General features: G+C 38.9%; 2 protein-coding genes across 4 annotated transcripts; both read right to left on the bottom strand.

Annotated features, from left to right (window-relative positions):
• Positions 1 to 1,120: 1,120 nt before the first annotated feature.
• On the bottom strand, positions 1,121 to 11,153 carry LOC115044927 (14-3-3 protein zeta-like). Of its 2 annotated transcripts, none has more exons than XM_029504285.1 (6): positions 11,058 to 11,153; positions 8,701 to 9,012; positions 5,991 to 6,114; positions 3,131 to 3,294; positions 2,847 to 2,942; positions 1,121 to 2,289 (listed from the first exon to the last, which is right to left on the bottom strand). In XM_029504285.1, exons 2-6 carry the CDS (start codon positions 9,001 to 9,003, stop codon positions 2,233 to 2,235), a joined length of 744 nt encoding a protein of 247 aa, XP_029360145.1. In that variant the 5' UTR covers positions 9,004 to 9,012; positions 11,058 to 11,153; the 3' UTR covers positions 1,121 to 2,232. The 2 variants fall into 2 exon arrangements, with proteins under 2 accessions (XP_029360145.1, XP_029360146.1); XM_029504286.1 differs by lacking the exon at positions 11,058 to 11,153 and adding an exon at positions 9,255 to 9,281 and having other exon boundaries at positions 8,701 to 8,982.
• A 2,551-nt stretch (positions 11,154 to 13,704) lies between these two features.
• Positions 13,705 to 16,822, bottom strand: LOC115045014 (zinc finger protein 706). Of its 2 annotated transcripts, XM_029504457.1 has the most exons (3): positions 16,705 to 16,822; positions 15,892 to 16,040; positions 13,705 to 15,297 (listed from the first exon to the last, which is right to left on the bottom strand). In XM_029504457.1, the coding sequence occupies exons 2-3, from the start codon at positions 16,024 to 16,026 to the stop codon at positions 15,202 to 15,204; spliced, it is 231 nt and encodes a 76-aa protein (XP_029360317.1). In that variant the 5' UTR covers positions 16,027 to 16,040; positions 16,705 to 16,822; the 3' UTR covers positions 13,705 to 15,201. The 2 variants fall into 2 exon arrangements, with proteins under 2 accessions (XP_029360317.1, XP_029360316.1); XM_029504456.1 differs by having other exon boundaries at positions 15,892 to 16,817.
• Positions 16,823 to 17,209: the final 387 nt, after the last annotated feature.

Genomic DNA, 17,209 nt, shown 5'->3' with positions numbered 1-17,209 from the left:
ACATCATCCAGCCCCTCATAATGGGAGATAACCTCGTGCAGATGGGGGTTGACGCCCACCTGAGAGACCCGTTCTTCAGACTGAAAGACTGCCTCTCTGAGACTGTGGTAGGCAGCAATGGAGCACCTCAGGGGACTGTGCTTTCACCAGTCCTGTTCACCCTGTACACATCCGATTTCGGACACAACTCAGTGACATGCCACATGCAGTTCGCAAATGACACTGCTATTGTGGGATGCAGAAGATAAGGACAAGAGGTGGATAAGTTTGTGGAATGGTGTAGGCTCAACCATCAGCTGAACACCACTAAAACCAAGGCTATGGTGTTGGACTTCTGGAGGTTGAAGCTCCCCCTGCTGCTAATCTTGACCAAGGCAGTCAATGTGGCGGTGGTCACGACACACTAATACTTGGGGTTACACTGGACAATAAACTGGACTGGTAAGCAAACACAGATGCCCTCAACAGAAAAGGGCAGAGTTGGTTTTACTTCCTGAGGTCATTCAGTGTCTGCAGCAAGCTCCTTGCTCCTGTCATTGCCAGTGTCCTTTTTTTTTTTTGGCTGCAGTGAAAAGGACTGAGTAAAATGCTGACCATCATGGACAACAAATGGCATCCACTACACAACATACTCTCAAAAAAGAGGAGCACGTTCAGTGGCAGATTTCTGTCTCTGTCATACTCTACGGCAGGAATAAGGGGGTCCTTTGTTCCCTTGGCTATCCAACTTTGTAACACTACACAGAAGAGGTGTTGTGAAAGAGACTTAACAGTACGAGTCTAATCTCTCTACAACCATTCCCTCATTACAATGTGAAGTCTGCTATGGACTGTACTTACAGACTACATCAGTCCATTGCAACCCCCCCAACCTTTGCCCTAAATTCTTATTCTTTTTTCTAATATTGTTGATTTATAATTTGATATGCAAGCTGTGCGTCTGTTACATGGATGCTATGTATGTTTCTGTGGAAGATACTGAATGCCTGAAATATCCTTTGGGATTAATAAAGTATCTCATTTCAATTGACTGCAACGTATGCGAAATAAAAAAAAAAACAAAAAAAAACCCAAGGCTGTTGACTCAGTGGACTACCAGAATATAACTTCAAACTCAAAGTGAACAGGCAAAATGTTAAAGTTTTTATTATTACTTTTTTAATTCCACTTACATGAAATAACATATTTCTCCCCAAATAACAGTTAGGCTTAGGTGTTCTGTATGAAAATTACAAAGACATGAACAAAGCTAGCCAGCCAGACAACTTTCCTTGTATCTCCACAGACTACTTCTTAACAACATGCAGTTTAGGCAAGAAAGAAAAAAGGAGAATAAAAAGACAAAAAAAATAAAAAATAAAAATAAAAAATTGAAAAAGCAGCAACTAAATAAGCATGTGGGATTCTTTCAACTGCTGTGGTCGTACAATACAGCAACAATAACAAGCTTGTGTGCCCATTTGTTTTCCAAACTTTTCTCTACCTCAGAGTGATATTTAGAAATACAAAAGCAGGTAATCTGAAAACAGAACAAAATAAGAGCAGAAAGTTGAGCAACTGACAGTAAACGGAATGTAACCTTTGTGTTCGAACAAAATCTTGTCGCCCTCACCAGCAGCCACCCGGCTTCCTTCACCATCTACATCTGCCGTCATTCCCCACGTCAATACAGATGAACTGTGGCCAAACGCACAGGTGTGAAGAGCCAACTCTTGATTTTGTAAAGCCACAATTTTGTTATAAAAACAGTGATAATCAAGAATAACATTAATATGAGCAGAACGCATGTACACTATAACCTGTTTTCTGAAACTAAAAACTCAACCTGCTGCTTTTTGAGAAATTGCCCTCTAACCCACCACCTCAATAATACAACACCCCTATTGCTCCCACACACGAGAAGAAGAAAGAAAAGAAAAGAAAAGAAAAAAAAAAAAAAAAAAAAAGGTCAGCAAACTGGCAACCAACCCAAAATATACTACCTTTCCTCATGGACCCTCCCAAACAATTTAAGACATACCCTCACTGCCCTTCCCGTTTCCCCCCACAGTTACTACAAAAGAGGTAATCGTAAACCGATAGGAGAGAAATAAGTGTTGAGACACCTAAATAGAAAAAGAGAAAAAGGAGAGTTGGATGACAATGATAGTGAGGTGGTCTCAGTTTGATGATCATGATGAAGATGAGCTGGGATGATGGCAGCGTGGACAGGGATGCCTATGGGGGTCTGGCTCAATCTCTGGGCTCCTCTGTATCCTCTCCCTCAACCTGGTTATCAGAGGTCCAGAGCTGAAGAAAGAAAAAACAATACAAGTCAACTCAATTGAGGGCATGTTTTCTTTTCAAGAAGCTAGATATCACTTGGCCTAAGCGTGGAAAAGTAGCAGAGCGGGTACCAGGAGTCAAACCAGAGACTTATTTTATAAAAGCATTTGTGCCCATGTGCTATGCGCCCCAACCACATGGCTCTTGGGTCACCCTGTCAAAGTGTTTTAAGGACCACTTTTGACGACAATCATTCATAGATCACAGCACATATGCATAGACGTTTCAGAGCTGCAATGAGCTCTTGATCAAGAGGCCGGAGAATTACCAGAGAAATTTATTACATTTTGAGCCCAAAAATTTTTTTTTAAATAAATAAATAAATAAAATAAATAAATTAATTAAATGTCTGGTTTCAGATACAAGTGAACAATTTCAGATTTTCTTGCCTTCATACAATTGATTATTTAAATTACTTGGAGTTTTGAGCTCAAGTAAATAATGGGCCCAAGGGAGGCATCCTCTACCAAACAATTAACTGATAAAATGACACAAAACAAACTGAACAAAATGAAACTTACTGTCAAGTTGTCTCTCAGTAGCTGCATGATTAATGTACTGTCTTTGTATGAATCTTCACTCAGTGTGTCGAGCTCTGCAATGGCATCATCAAAAGCCTAAGGAAATTCAAAGCACAATTTTAAATGATGGAAAGAGGGTGGTCTTCTAATGCTTTATGTACAGTTATGATTCTGTTTAATGTTTAAGTGTGACAGTTCTGTCCTGAATAGAAAATGTATGATACTGATTACATTTGGCAGTTTTACATCCTATAATATGGACACGTGTGTTGTGATTGACTTACACGTTTAGCCAGCTGGCAGGCTGGTTCAGGTGAGTTGAGGATCTCATAAAAGAAAACTGAGAAATTCAGGGCAAGACCAAGGCGGATTGGGTGTGTGGGCTGCATCTCCTCTTTGCTGATATCAAAGGCGTTTTGGTAGGCATCCTTCGAATCTTTAATGATGTCTGAGAGGAGAAAGAGCATGAGGACTGTGAAAGCAGAACATTTTAACAGAAACGTCTAGGGATAGGAAGAACAGAAAAAAAAGAAAGAAAACAAAACAAAACATACACTATAACACAATGGGTAGTTTAGTATTAGTAGTTAGTAAGTTTAATATGCACGACAGTATAAATCTACTACAATGAACTTTAAACTGAAACTTATTCAGACAGGTGACACAGCCATTTAGGAAACTGTTGTTTTCATGTTGCTGTTCACATAATTAACAGAAGAAAAAAATGCACTTAGGGCTATAATGACCTTCAATAGAATTGGGCCAGCTTTAAAAGTAAGAACGTTATAATTTCTGCTAGCATGCTACTGCTATATGATCATATGATTAAAAATTAATATCACTAATCCATTAAGGTGAGCGCACCTTCTTTAGTATTGCTGTTGGATTCAGAGAAACAGGGAGGCAACTTGCAGGGAGATTAACCACAAACTTTTTCCCCCCAAAGGCCCCCATAAACATTGTCAGAATAGAATTTTGACAAAACCAAAAAGTAACTACATTGTTTAAAGTGGCTACCTGGTAGCATTGGATTTATAAAGCAGATGTAAGAGGTCAAACCGATAGCAAACTTGCAAGCAATGTATGCTGTAATATGTTAAATAAAACCTTAAGATTAACTAAAAAAAAAATAAGTAGGTTTTGAGAGGAACTCAAGGGGCAGTCATTTTAAGAGCCAATTCAGTGTGCAAGGCTACCAAGGTTAGGAAAATGTCAATACAAAGTAGGTTTTCATTATATCCTGTCTAAACTTAATTATTTAACTGATCCCTGTCCTAATTACTGGACACATTTCCACATCATCTGTGGTTTCAAAACTGGCAGGCAGATGACAATATAGTGTGCATGTGCTAAAGAGCGTGTGTACAGACATGCATCTCGAAGGTGAATAAGAAAAGTAGTTCTCACCATAAATTTGAAGAGTTCATGCACAAGAACAAAACAATCAGTCCCCCTTTTCCTAGGCTTAGCATGTTGACTGAGAACAGGTAGTCTGAGTTTGTCTGTAACATACCCTGACTTTCCATCTCACTAATTAACAGAAGGAAAAAATACAAAAGATATTTTGTCATTGCTAAGTTTCTCTTTGACTGACCTTGGTGCATGTAAATTTAGGTGACTTTCAGTATTTTTAGCTAATGTATTAGGTGTTTTTCTCAGACCATGTAGCTATAAGGGGAAAAAAAATAAACATTTATCACAGCACAGCAGTAGCTTGGAAATGAAATTACTTCAAGTAAACTTGTAGGAAACTTGCAGCTGGGTTTGTTTCACTCACTATATTGTAAGCAGTGTGTTGGCTGCCAACATAAACAAAACACTCTATTGGGAATTTGACTGCATGAATATATAGATCGTATTTATAAACAGAGTAAGAAAGACCAAAGATAAAGGATGAAACCAGCTGACATTAGCCCAGTACCCGACAATAACATTCTTCCAAAAGAAGACTTCATAAAACTATGGTGAAAGAGATGTGTTACATTCTCAATGCTCTATTGTGCTTGGATACATCAGTTGATACAAAGGCTCTCACCTCTCCCTCCTCTTTTAGACTTAGTCCCGGCCTTTTGTGTAGACACCTATTGGTTAATGAGCTGCCTCTCTGAAGCCTCCAGTTTTTAATTTGCTAATCACCATTCTGGTTTTTGAAACCAGAAGAATTAATATTTGGAAGTCAAACTGAAGAAGAGTGAGGACTGGAACTGACCTGCTCTGTACTTTAACCTGACTGTCTGGTACAGTCTGTCAATCACACACTAGCCACGCCCAAATGCATGCCCTGCTTTACTTTATGTACTGAAGAAGACTGAAAACTATAAACCGAGGCAAAAAAAAAAAAAAAAAAAAAAAAAACTTATTAGTAAAATGTTTACTGAGCTAAAAAAGCATATGAGAATTAAGGCCATTGCCCATAGATGTCAACACAAACGGCCTTCTTTATACAACCAGGGGAGTAATCTACCGATTGTCATAAGAATGCAGGTTGAAAGTACTTCAGCACTGGTTTCACTTCTACACTTTCAGTTTATCCATCCACCTCAATAGACAGTGTATGCTTTAGACTGCAATGAGGTGGCACTATCTACCTGCCAATTACTATTTGAAATAAAGGCAAACCAAACAAACAAGAAAAGCCCAAAATACATAGGAAAATTTAAATAAAAATCTAATTTAACAAGACAAATGAAAAAATAAATAATTTTTTTTTTTTGGCTGTGTCACCTAATGCTAACCAAGGCTCCTGACAACAATAATTTCAGCTACTTTCTGGGCCACCAGTTGCCTGCAAAGATTGCTGCCCAAACTTCATCTTTCAATTTGCTAAGGCATGAAACTGGCCCACTAGTTGTTAGCAACAATGATAAAAAAAAATTGTAAAAAATAAAGAACACCTATTCTTCCTTTATTGCTGCTCAAGGCTCCTGTGATCCTAATGTAATTATCAAGAAGCCAATGTCATAAAGCTTATTCTTAGTGGTCAATTCGTAGGAACTTGTGTAATGAGTCCCTGCTTTTGGCCCTGCTTTGAGCTGCAGTTCTTACAACCTAGCAAAATAAATAAAAGCATGCTATATTTATGCAATCTATAAATGAAGCAAATAACCAACACACACAATAAGCGTGACTCATAATTGAGTGTACCTTTCTTCTCTTCTCCTGTAGCCACCTCTGCCAAGTAGCGGAAGTAATCTCCTTTCATTTTCAAATAGAAGACTTTGCTCTCTGCTGCAGTGGCTTTGGGAATAAGATAAGTGTCCAAGAGACCCTGTGGCAGAAAACAAACATCGAGAAAATTAGATATTTAATCCAATGTGTCTTTTGTTACATGTATGGCTTGCTGTACCACTTGAGTCAAAGACTGACTTAGAAGAGTTTTATACCTAATCAGTATAAAATGTCATTCATAATTAAAGTAAATAAGTTATATTCCAACAAAAATTTTATTCATAGAGAAGGCAATTTTATTGCTAATTCCTATAATGCTCATTTTACACTTATACCACACTTAACCAACATTTTAAAGCATAATTTCCCATCAGGCTTAAATGAGGGCAGAGCCAAGCCAATAGCCTCGGGGCTTTAGCCCCAGACTTTGCCTGAGCACCATCACAGATGCTTCAGAGACAACTGAAGGGGGTGGATGTGTGTAAATGGTGGCTAACATGAAAATATGGGGAAGGAGAAAGTGACAAGCTAGACAGAAGAGTGGACAGTGAAAAATGGTAGAGAAGAATGACGCTATGGATGAGAGATGATGGGTGTGGAAAAAGAGGGCAGAAAGCCAGGCTGCTGAACTCCTGGATGAGCTTTTGCTGAGGAAGTAGGTCACTCTTTACATCACAAGCGTGCACCACTTGATAGCCTCTCTGTATTGCTAATCTGAATACTATCTAGGTGAGAATTTATGGTGCTAAGTGGTGGGAGTGGTTGGTATTACGTCTTGATATCTTAACTGTGGATTATTAGGCAGTCTCATTGTGGACACTTCCATGCATCTCCTTGTCAGCCATAAAACAACAACAAAAAAAGAACTGTTTCCTACAACCTTCAGAGATAGCAGCGATGCCCATTTTTCCCATGCCATTAGGAAAGATACATGTTCAAGAGCCCAAGCCCAGAGCTGACCTTAAATTCATAATTTCTGAAACTATTTATGAGCTGAGAAAAGCTCTTTAAAGAATAAATAGTAATGTAATAGGCTAAGGCTCCCTAGGTAGATGACAAAAGACATCACCGGTCACATCTTAAACAAATAGTCCAAATGGATACAAAAACAGGTTAAGTTCTACAAGGTCCCATTCATTGCATAATGAATAGGAAATAAACACTGATGTGCAAGTCTGCAGACTTGCAGACTTAAGACTGATGTGAAGGCAGCACGGTGGCATAGTGGTAAGGCTGTTGCTCCCAACAATAAGAAAGTCACAGGTCTGGTTCCTGTGCCTGGACCCTTTCTATGCGGACTTAACATGTTCTCCCCGTGCTTGCGTGCATTTCCACTGGGTACTCTGGTTTCCTCCCACCATCCAAAAACATCATGTTTGGTTATTCTACATTGTCTGTAGGTCTGAGTGTGAGTGTTTGTTGTCTCTGTTTGTCTGTTGGCCCTGCAATGGACTGGCAACATGTTCAGGGTGTGGGTTGTGTCTGTCCATCCTCTGTGAGCGGTCAAACAGACCCTCAGACATGGTGGGACAACACCTTTTAGATTCTAATTTGCTTCAGGCACAGCACAGCTGCAATCCTGTCATGCACCTCTCTTCCTGTATTCTCTTTCTCTCTGGTTCCCATAAGGCCATTAAACCATAGTGCAGATCAGCAAGCCAGAATCCTACTGCTCAGCTGTTGTCATTATAGGATTAGGCCCATGAGTCATTAGGTATATAATGCAAAGGCTGGGAGGAGAGTAGCTGAGGTTTTAGAGATGGCTACTGTTGTACTTCAGAAACAACAAAAACTAATAAACCAAAAAACAAACCAAAAAAAAAACAACCACATTTCCAGGTTTATTGCATAAATATCACTAACTATTCCAAACAGTAGGGCAACACTGATTAAAGACTTAATCTGGATTAAGATGTAATATGAGGATTTTAATGGTAATATACCATTGTCAGCTGGTTCCCCTTAAATATTCATTAAATGATTTCTAAGTGGATAAAAGCATTTACAAATGCTACAACTCAGATTTCAAGATGCATCTTAGGATAAGCAGGACCACACTGTGCTCTTGTACCCTTGTGCCCAGTGTTTAGATTGGTACTGTACCTCTGAAATGTTCCATGTCAGGAACCTTTCATATGAAGATCACAACTCAGAGCATGTCTGGTGAACCAAATCAACAAGCAAAGCTAAACATTTTAAATTAATCCTTTTGCCCAAGTTTAATATTGGCTCATTTGTAAATGAATGCCATGATATTCTCCAATAAACTATGACATAATTAAAGATGGAAAACTTGAGTAAGAGCCAGGCACAAAAGTCTGGCTGTCTAGGTGTGGCAATTCTCTAGAAGGGCCACTGGGTCGCTAACAGATATGACAGATACAACAACTTGAACAGCTAAAGTGGGGCATGACTGGAATTTAGCTCACTCCTTTGTCATCCAGCATTTCTTCACATTGTTCAACATCAGAGGGAGATGAGGTAAAGTAATTTTCCTGAGGTAAAAATTTTCTTTAAGGCCTTGCCTTCACCTCTCATCAAATTACCATCCCCAAAATCTAGCATCACATTTGCTGAGGGTTTTTAAATCTAGTTTGTGTTTCAGTCACCATATTAGACTGAATAGTTAAAATTTGCACACTTTTTACCATTTAGCAACAGTCAAATGCAATTTTAGGAATCTTACCAGCACATCTTGGCAGATATCTTTCAGTTCCTTCTCGATCTTTTCTCGATACTCTTTGGCCATGGTCTGCTTCCTTTCGCTGCCTTCAGCTTTCTGCTCAATGCTAGACACCACACGCCACGAGGAGCGACGGGCACCCACCACATTCTTGTAGGCCACTGACAGCAGGTTACGCTCCTCATTTGAAAGCTGATCGCTGTCTTCTGTTACAGCTTTCATTGCAGCGGCCATGTCATCATAACGCTCAGCCTGCTCGGCCAGCTTGGCCTTCTGCACCAGTTCCTTCTGGGGTGCCTCGCTCATGACTGCTCACTGGGGGAAGAAAACCCAGAAAGAAGACAACTAAACAGCTGAGGCCAATTAAACGAGCAGAATAGGGACTTTTTCATTTTGGCAGCAGGCATTTACTTGCGCACCCATTAATAAATGCATAATGCAAGACACGAAAATGTAAAAACAAAACTTAATGGATATGTAATGATGAAATGTCTTAACAATCAAGACAAGAGAATTCATCTTTGCTGGTGCTAATCTAACTACATGAATAGATAGACTACTTCGTCCATATCACAACACAAACCAAATTGCTTTATCTGATATTGTAGCACATGATTTAATTAATGCTTTGAAGCTGGCTGCTCTTCTTAATAAGAAGGATACACTAGTGCACACCATAGCAGCTCAAGGTTATGCAAACTGACAAGAAAAGCTACACGGTGGGCATGACAACAACAACACACACACACACACACACACATATAGAGCAACACAGCTTACCATTATCAAAAGTTCAAGCCTATGTTCCAGCTCCTTTACTTTAATAAGCCTTACACCAACATAGAGGAAGTCTCATTACATCAACATCCGTTCGGCTATTCTCAAATAGCCAATGGCTATCTGCACAATCAATCACACTCTTCCCATGCAGTGTGTGTGTGTGTGTGTGTGTGTGTATATATATATATATAGTCATTTAGAGATTGTCTAAATCTCACTTAAAACAGATAAGAAAAGCAAGTTCTAACTCACACCATAAATCGTGTGATCAAATAAATATAATTCCAAGCGGCATACCAAAGTAACAGTCGTTTTTACGGTTCAAGTTCTGAATTTTATTTATTTGATCGTCACTCCTCAATCTCAATGTGCATTAGTAAATAGCGATGCCACCAAAAAACTTGGCAGGTAGTAACAACTTGAATTGCTCGTGTGTAGTCTATTCGCCGAAATGGTGTGTTAGAGCTACGGTAGAGAAAGAAGTGGTCTTGCCCATAGGGCGAACACGTTCTCGCCTCCCTTCCCTAAACGCACCACACCACACCCATCCCTCTACCTGAGACTCGCTCAACAAGCGGAAAAGTGCGAATAAAAGCGTGTTTACTGACAAAATTGTACATTTGTTCCGACACATGAGTAAAAACGCTTTCCCAGTATTAACAATCTCGGCGAAGACGAGAATCATATTTTGTATCCGGGAAAAAAAAAAAAAAAAAATCTACCGATGGCGACTTCTCTTCAGGCCCTCGTGACCCATATCCAGCATGGCGTCGACTATCTCCTGGAGCAGAAGCGTTCCAATCCAGACAGCTTTAATGACGGACAGGCGTTATCTCAACACAGCCTGCTATGAGCAGTCACACGTCACATCTGTGTCTCACTCGATCCAAGCCATTGTTAATTAGTTGATAAATTACTCGACGTAAAGGCTTAAAAATGTGTCCATCCTATCTGAGCAGCATGGTTGCTTGGTTGGTTAGCTAGCTCGTGCTGTATGTCAAAGCCTCCTCTCCAGGTAATCAGTCTGCCAATACACTAATTAATACCGGATGTTACCCCCCCTCCAAAAAATAATAAAATAAATAAATAAATAAATAAAAACCTCAACAAAAACCTGACAACATCCAAGAAATAATAGTCACAAAAAATTTTCAGTATATCCAACAGTGCCTTTCGGAAAACGCTTATTCATCTACAAGCCATTGCAAAGATTCCTGTAGAGACAATAAATTCCCCATCACCATTGTTTCTTAATCTCAGGTCACAAGCCCGCTTCTGCAATCCCTATAACCCCGATGATTATTTAAATGAACCGGTTTACTGTTCCTATCTAATAGCTCAGCTTGACACGCCTTCCCCTTTCTGTGTCCCATTTGAAACCAGACATTAGACACATCCCAAACTGTAGCTTAGCTAGTCATTGTTCCTTGGTCCGATATTAGTCGCGGCTACACATAGCTCCGTGTCGTTCAGAGAAAACGCACTTCTATTGTCGCTGAATTGTCCTGCGAGTAAGAATACCAACCAATGACTGTGGCAAACACGACGTGAGACATTTTAAAGCACTAAGTCCATCGTACCTGAGTACTGGCAGATAGCAGTGATGTCTGCAGACCAAGTCACAGCTGATTCTCAGCGCGTCTGACCGAATGTAGTCCACGGGGTTTCCCTCCAATCACACCAGTCTAAGGCACGGCCCAGAGGGAACGGGAGCTGGGGTGACGTCAAACATTACCTAGGCAACCGAAGGAAAGACTTGATGGGAGTTGTAGTTTCTTAAGCATAATTTAAATACCGCCCTCAGAGAAATTAGTGTGTTATTTCATCAGTTAAGTTTCATAAAAGTCCTAAGAGACAGAGCCAGAGACAAAATCTGGATTATTCTATCAACTACACATTTCTAATTATTCGATATTTTCAATTATTTGTCAGACGATAAATATACATTTAATGTATCAAAGTTTTTTTTTTTAGTCCAAATAGTGTCTAAAAAGCTGAGAGGAATGCAAAGTGTTGCTACCACCATCTTAACTAACTTACTCTAAATGCTGAAGGCATCACAGTACACAGGATACAAAACTACAGTAAATATTGCCTCTGACAGAAATAGCTATTACTATATATAATCAAGTTCGTAATCTATTGAAGAAGTACCTGTAAAAAAAAAGAAAAGAAAAAAAAAGAAAGAAGAAAAGAAATTAAGGCTTCCTTTCACTTGTAACCAGTTTGCTGTGGCAACACAGACCAGAGAAAAGCCAAAAGAGGAAAAAAATGTTAAATTACCAGACTGACATTATTATCAATGTAGTTGTACTTTATCTGGATACTACAGCTTTGTGTATGTGGGATTATCATAAATGTGGTTCAGGAAATAACAAAGTGGGCAAGCTTTTTAATCTGTTTGTCCTTTTATCATGCACACTTTGCGCGATGGTCTCACTGCCACCTGTCAGGAGGCATAATCGCTGTGGGGCAGATGACGTAGTGAGGTTATATAATCTATTGATGCGATGTTTTTGAGCACGTGTGTCCGTAGCTTCAGAGAATAGCTACTTATTGCAACCCAAGTGAGTTTAGCCATCTTTGCCGATGGTGTAGGAGATAATGATCGACATTATGAATATACGCGAACACACCTGGGCAACAGAAACCGTCATCCTTTCGGCGTTTAAACTGCAGCTGCTGCGGATTTAAAAGGGAGCAGCTGCAGCCCTGCTAACCTACAGGACGCGCCCCTTCAAACCACGCCCACTATCATTCACTTCGGTCACTGCCAGCGGCGAAGTACAACGCCACAACCCAAAACACAAAACCTAACCATATTTGGAAGATGAATTTCCTTCTCCTTCGTCGGCCGGATGCAGTTGGACATGTTGACAACTTGTACATTTGTCCTCTGATTGGACGATGCTTCATCAGACTGCGTTGTGAAAGTCAAACCTCAGAGGCCTGTCTCCAGTAGCGTTGTTTCTGCTGAAAATGTCTGTTGTATCTGCGCACAGATGTGTGTCAAATGGTGTCTCAATCACGGATATCATTTGTTCACAGATTTAGTTGGCACTGTCTTTCTTTTCTCTTTTACAGATCTTTTCTACACATGCTTGAATTCGTGAGTTTAAAATGAGCCTCATCCAGTGTCTTTGTAACTTTTCCTCGCAACTACGTTGTTAATCTGAAAAACTCTATCTGGTCCGAGTCTGTAGTTTTTGGGCTTTTGGACTTTACAGCATTGACACCTGCATTATTTTACACATGAAAAGCCTTACCAACCCATAAGTCGCCTACAGTGTGTATATGTAATATCATGCGCCATATGTGGAAGTGTGGTTGTATTAATAATATTTGTAGTATAGGCCCTGTACATCATAAGTGTCAATATATATAAGCCTAACATAGCCTAGGAGATGTACTGCCAGTTGTAGTTTAGCTATACTAAGTAATACCAAATATAAGTTATAGTTCAGTATGATATCAGTGCGCATTAAACTGAACTGATAATAAATGCATGTCTATTCACCTACTACCACAACTGTGGGGATGGAAGAGAGTGGCAATCATAAATAAGCAATTATTGAATGAAAAGCTAGAACATGAAACCTCTATGGGAATATTTTATAGACATTATCCTCCCTCATTACATTGCATTGGATTACATCTCTCTTGCAAAAGACTTTCTAAAGCAATCAGCAGGATGCGGTGATAGATAATGGACATGACTAATAAAGACTCACCATTAGTGTTTGTGAGATCTTGCAACATTTATACTGAACCTGTGATTCATCACAAACTTTATGGTACATTATTTAATAATAAACTTAATATTAACTGAGTGGATACACATCTTATCAATGTATGAATTGACAAGCAAATGACATTCAGGTGGAGATTAAATTGATGGGGTAGAACTAACCAACACATTTGAGAGTTCTAGGTTTTATTGACCAGTCTGATTAAGCGTCACCATGTTCAGAATTGGTCATTATGAGTATTCACTTTAATTTGACAAAGATTTTAAACACAAATAGACACCTTCGTTCGACTAATTCTGAAACATGGTTTGTTGTTGACCACAAGTGAGGAATAGTTCTTTTCTTTTCTTACTGAGCTCCCCCAGCTGTAAAGACTAGTGCAGTGGGTGAACAGATAAAGCATGCAAATATCTACTTGTTTTAATTATATTCAAATACATCATTTGATTAAAAGACACTCACTTTAGAATGGTTAGTATAAAAGTAAGACCTTTATTAACAGGCTATAAATTACATTGTGTGGACAACGATATGATTAATACAAAAGTAAACCATGGCTGGTTGTCTGCCTAAACATTAGCGCAGTGATACAATGTCAGTGGTTAATGACCAGTAGGTCCAAATGTATTGAAAATAGTTCTTCTCTATAAATTAAATCTCTGTTAGCATGCAATGACCACTAAACAAACAAATATAAACAAATATAAAAATAAGAACCAAAGCTAACTTAGTACAGTGCCATGTAGTTGAGACTTCTAATGCAGGTTTCGACTCAAAATATTTTCGCTCCATAGTGACTGCATAACACTAAAGAGCATGACACAACACTTGGGATCTACTGACTGTAAAACAGGTTATACTGCAAAATACAACAGTGATGAACAAAATTAGAATAGAAATCTACAGTAGTGCACATAACAATGCCACATACTCAATTACAAACCGGGGATTTTGGAGTAGTTCATTAGTGTTATTATTTACAACACTTAGTGCAAACTTCCATCTTGGCCTTAATTCACTCATTAACTAACCCTAAACCTAACCCCCTAACAGGACCAGAGACAGCTAAATATTTGCTCTGTAAAAAGACAAGTTGAAGAAATTGTCGTTGAAGGATTCAATAAGAGTGGACTTGCAGTGCCCTCTGTGGTTAACTTTTACAACAGGCACATACAACATACAATTGATGAAAATCTGAGGGGAACACAATGCACAATTTCAGTACCTGTGTTTACAATGCTCATTATAAGAAAAGCTACAGACTTTTCTTGAAATTTTTGAAATTATCTAGGTAAGGAAAAACAAAATCAGTGTGCATTGGAAGTAAATCTAAATTATTAATAAAACATTAATTATTAATTAAAACAAATTATCAGCAATTTAGATTTTTAATTTATTAATCTTTGCAAACAAATTATGAACTTCAAAAACATTCTGAATAAACTGTAAATATGACCTCAACACCGGTGTATTAACGATTAGTGTCACTCAAAAATCCATGGGTTTCACAGTATATCGGACATTATTGCGGACAACTTTTCAGTGTTACAGCTTTGTTCAGCCAAGCCAATTCATATTTCCTTCTGAACTCAATGCTCATCCTGAAACAGTCGGAGCCCTGAGTTGGTGTACGAATGGTAGAGCCCATGGTATTATAAACATAGCATGAGATGATAAGATACACATATTACATACATTAAAGTGTGAGCGTATACATTTTTTGGAAAAAAGCCAAGAGGGTACTGGCTGTTCTGTCTACCTTCAGAAGTCACCATTGATCAAAATCAGGCAAAAAAAACAAAACAAAACAAAACATGGACATCCAGCTGTGTATCATCCCTGCATCAGTTTCTGAATCAAGTGGCATGAGGAGTAATTGAAGTTGTATTAAAGACATTTTACCTACAACACTGCAAAATTTAGGAACCTGTCCTTAATCAATTCCTGCTGTATTCATAAAATAAAGGTGAATCTGTCAGACCTCAACATTGGCCAACTCTGGGGGTATTGGGGACTTTGGATGTTTGCTTTCAAAGTGTTGCTTAAAGGTCTTCGGATCAGGCATTTGTGTCTGAGAAAATTCAGGGGAGAAAAACAATGAAAATTAGAAAAAATACAGTTAAAACTACATCAGTTGAAAAGACACAATGGTAATAGACATACAAGAGACCACAGCAACAACATTGTCGTTCTGCAAATATTCATTCCCCCATTATGCATCTGTAGTGAATAGGGTGTGACTTTAAAATTGTCTCAGAAGCAAAAACTTGTAATAAGGCTTTTCAAATCACTGCTGAAGTCCCTTTTCTGGAGTATATCTACAAAAGCATAAATAGACTATAATTTGGTTACAGATATCCAAAGATGGCATTACCAGGGACTATGGCCAGCAACTGTTGATCTATCCATTATGATATATGTCTTTGACACAATTTTGAGATTTCAATAAAAAAATTAGTTTAATCATAGTACTTTGATAAAGAAGAATTTCAAGAGCAATCTGCTAAGAATATGGTAGCTTTTTAGGAATCCACATGCAACCCAAATAAATACGAGACATCATGATTCTGATGCAGTTCAATGCATCTCCAGCCTATTGAGATGGACTGTGATTAAATATTCCTAGTTAATTTATTTTTTTGGTCGTTTGCGCCTAGGCACATACCCGACACACAGTGCATGTGTATACTAAAGCAGCCTTAGCTGCTGCCTTCTGGTCATGGCCTTTGCTCTTCTTGATCTCTGCCTGCTTTTTGGCATTCTTCTGTTGGGACTGGAACTTCTGGTGCCCACGGGCCATATTTGATGCTAGACCTGAAGAGATTATATAGGAATTTGATAAGCACAACACCACAAAGAAGGCCATAAACTATGAGCTGATAAATATTAAAACCTAACTTGCAAGGAATGACTTCCACGAAAATGGAACATGGCACAAAGAGAGCAGGTTTTCCTTATTGTAAGACAAAGCGGTAACAGCAGAAGAGGCTTAGATCAATCAGTAAACCCCAAAACAACATGACACTTGACAGCAGTGATCATCCCTCCCTTCGTTTGAAGCTTTGCTAACCTAGTCTTGCAACCTTTTCCCGCTGAAGCTATTATCCCTTCCCGAGCACAGAGGGTGATGTGGGCTCTGTCTCCACCGCTCACTGACCTCATACTTAAACCCTGCTGCTCCACAGTAACGTTAGCCAACTTTTGCCAGCCAGTGAGGAGGACCTTTGAATACCTTGACGGCGAAAGACTGACTTAGTCACATAAGAGCCGCCGCCTTAGGTACGTTCAGCGTTAGGGAAGAAATGTAAGGTGCATTTTAATTCTTGCTTGTACTGAGGGACAATTATACCGTTAGCCAGATGCTATCGTTGATGCTAAGTTAGCTCGGTGGGCCAGTATGAAAGGATACAGACAAAAAATTCTAAAATTGATGGATCCTACTTATTCATGTCATAGTGTACAGTTGTAAAGACCTTACCCCACAAAAACAAACGTATTTCTGGAGGTAGCCACCAAAATCTAAGTCAGGAAACACTGATTTGAGTCCTCAGCAACTCCAGCCGCCTCCGGTGTTTGTCCTCATTGCACTCTTCTTCTTCGTCTGCTTCTATGTTTATTGTCTGTCGCCACCTGCTGTGAGGGAGGACTGGAAGGTTATAACAAACGTACCGAAGAAGTTGATCCTGCGTCGATGATCTTATACTAGTACAAGTCAAAAAATTTAACAAAAAAAAAAAAAAAAATCAAATGGCAAAACATATTCATATATTCCAGAATCATTTGAGTAAATAATTCAAACACGTTTTGCTTTCATATCAATGAGCCTTGGACTTATTAATATGATGGATTAATAATATGCTTCAATGAGCAGTGAATTTACAACACAATCTGGGGTGTATTATTTCATTTAAAAAATCTTTTTCTGGCAATAGAAGTGGTCCATGTGTCTAAGTGGTGACAGGATGCAGTAGCTATGCGGACAC

Source organism: Echeneis naucrates, chromosome 6 (assembly GCF_900963305.1).
Source record: "Echeneis naucrates chromosome 6, fEcheNa1.1, whole genome shotgun sequence".
Taxonomy (NCBI): domain Eukaryota; kingdom Metazoa; phylum Chordata; class Actinopteri; order Carangiformes; family Echeneidae; genus Echeneis; species Echeneis naucrates.
The sequence above is the reverse complement of the archived record's forward strand: the minus strand, read 5'-3'. Positions and strand labels throughout refer to the sequence as shown.

Bases quoted from the DNA above. Each gene is read 5' to 3' on its own strand.
- LOC115044927 (XM_029504285.1), bottom strand. From the start codon at position 9,003: ATGAGCGAGGCACCCCAGAAGGAACTGGTGCAGAAGGCCAAGCTGGCC. The intron at 3,295-5,990 runs GTACACTCAATT...TTCTCCTCTCAG, and splicing joins TACAGGAGAAGAGAAGAAAG to ACATCATTAAAGATTCGAAG. The intron at 2,290-2,846 runs GTAAGTTTCATT...TTCTTTCTTCAG, and splicing joins TACTGAGAGACAACTTGACA to CTCTGGACCTCTGATAACCA.
- LOC115045014 (XM_029504456.1), bottom strand. From the start codon at position 16,092: ATGGCCTTCTTTGTGGTGTTGTGCTTATCAAATTCCTATATAATCTCT. The intron at 15,298-15,891 runs GTATGTGCCTAG...GAATTTTCTCAG, and splicing joins ACACATGCACTGTGTGTCGG to ACACAAATGCCTGATCCGAA.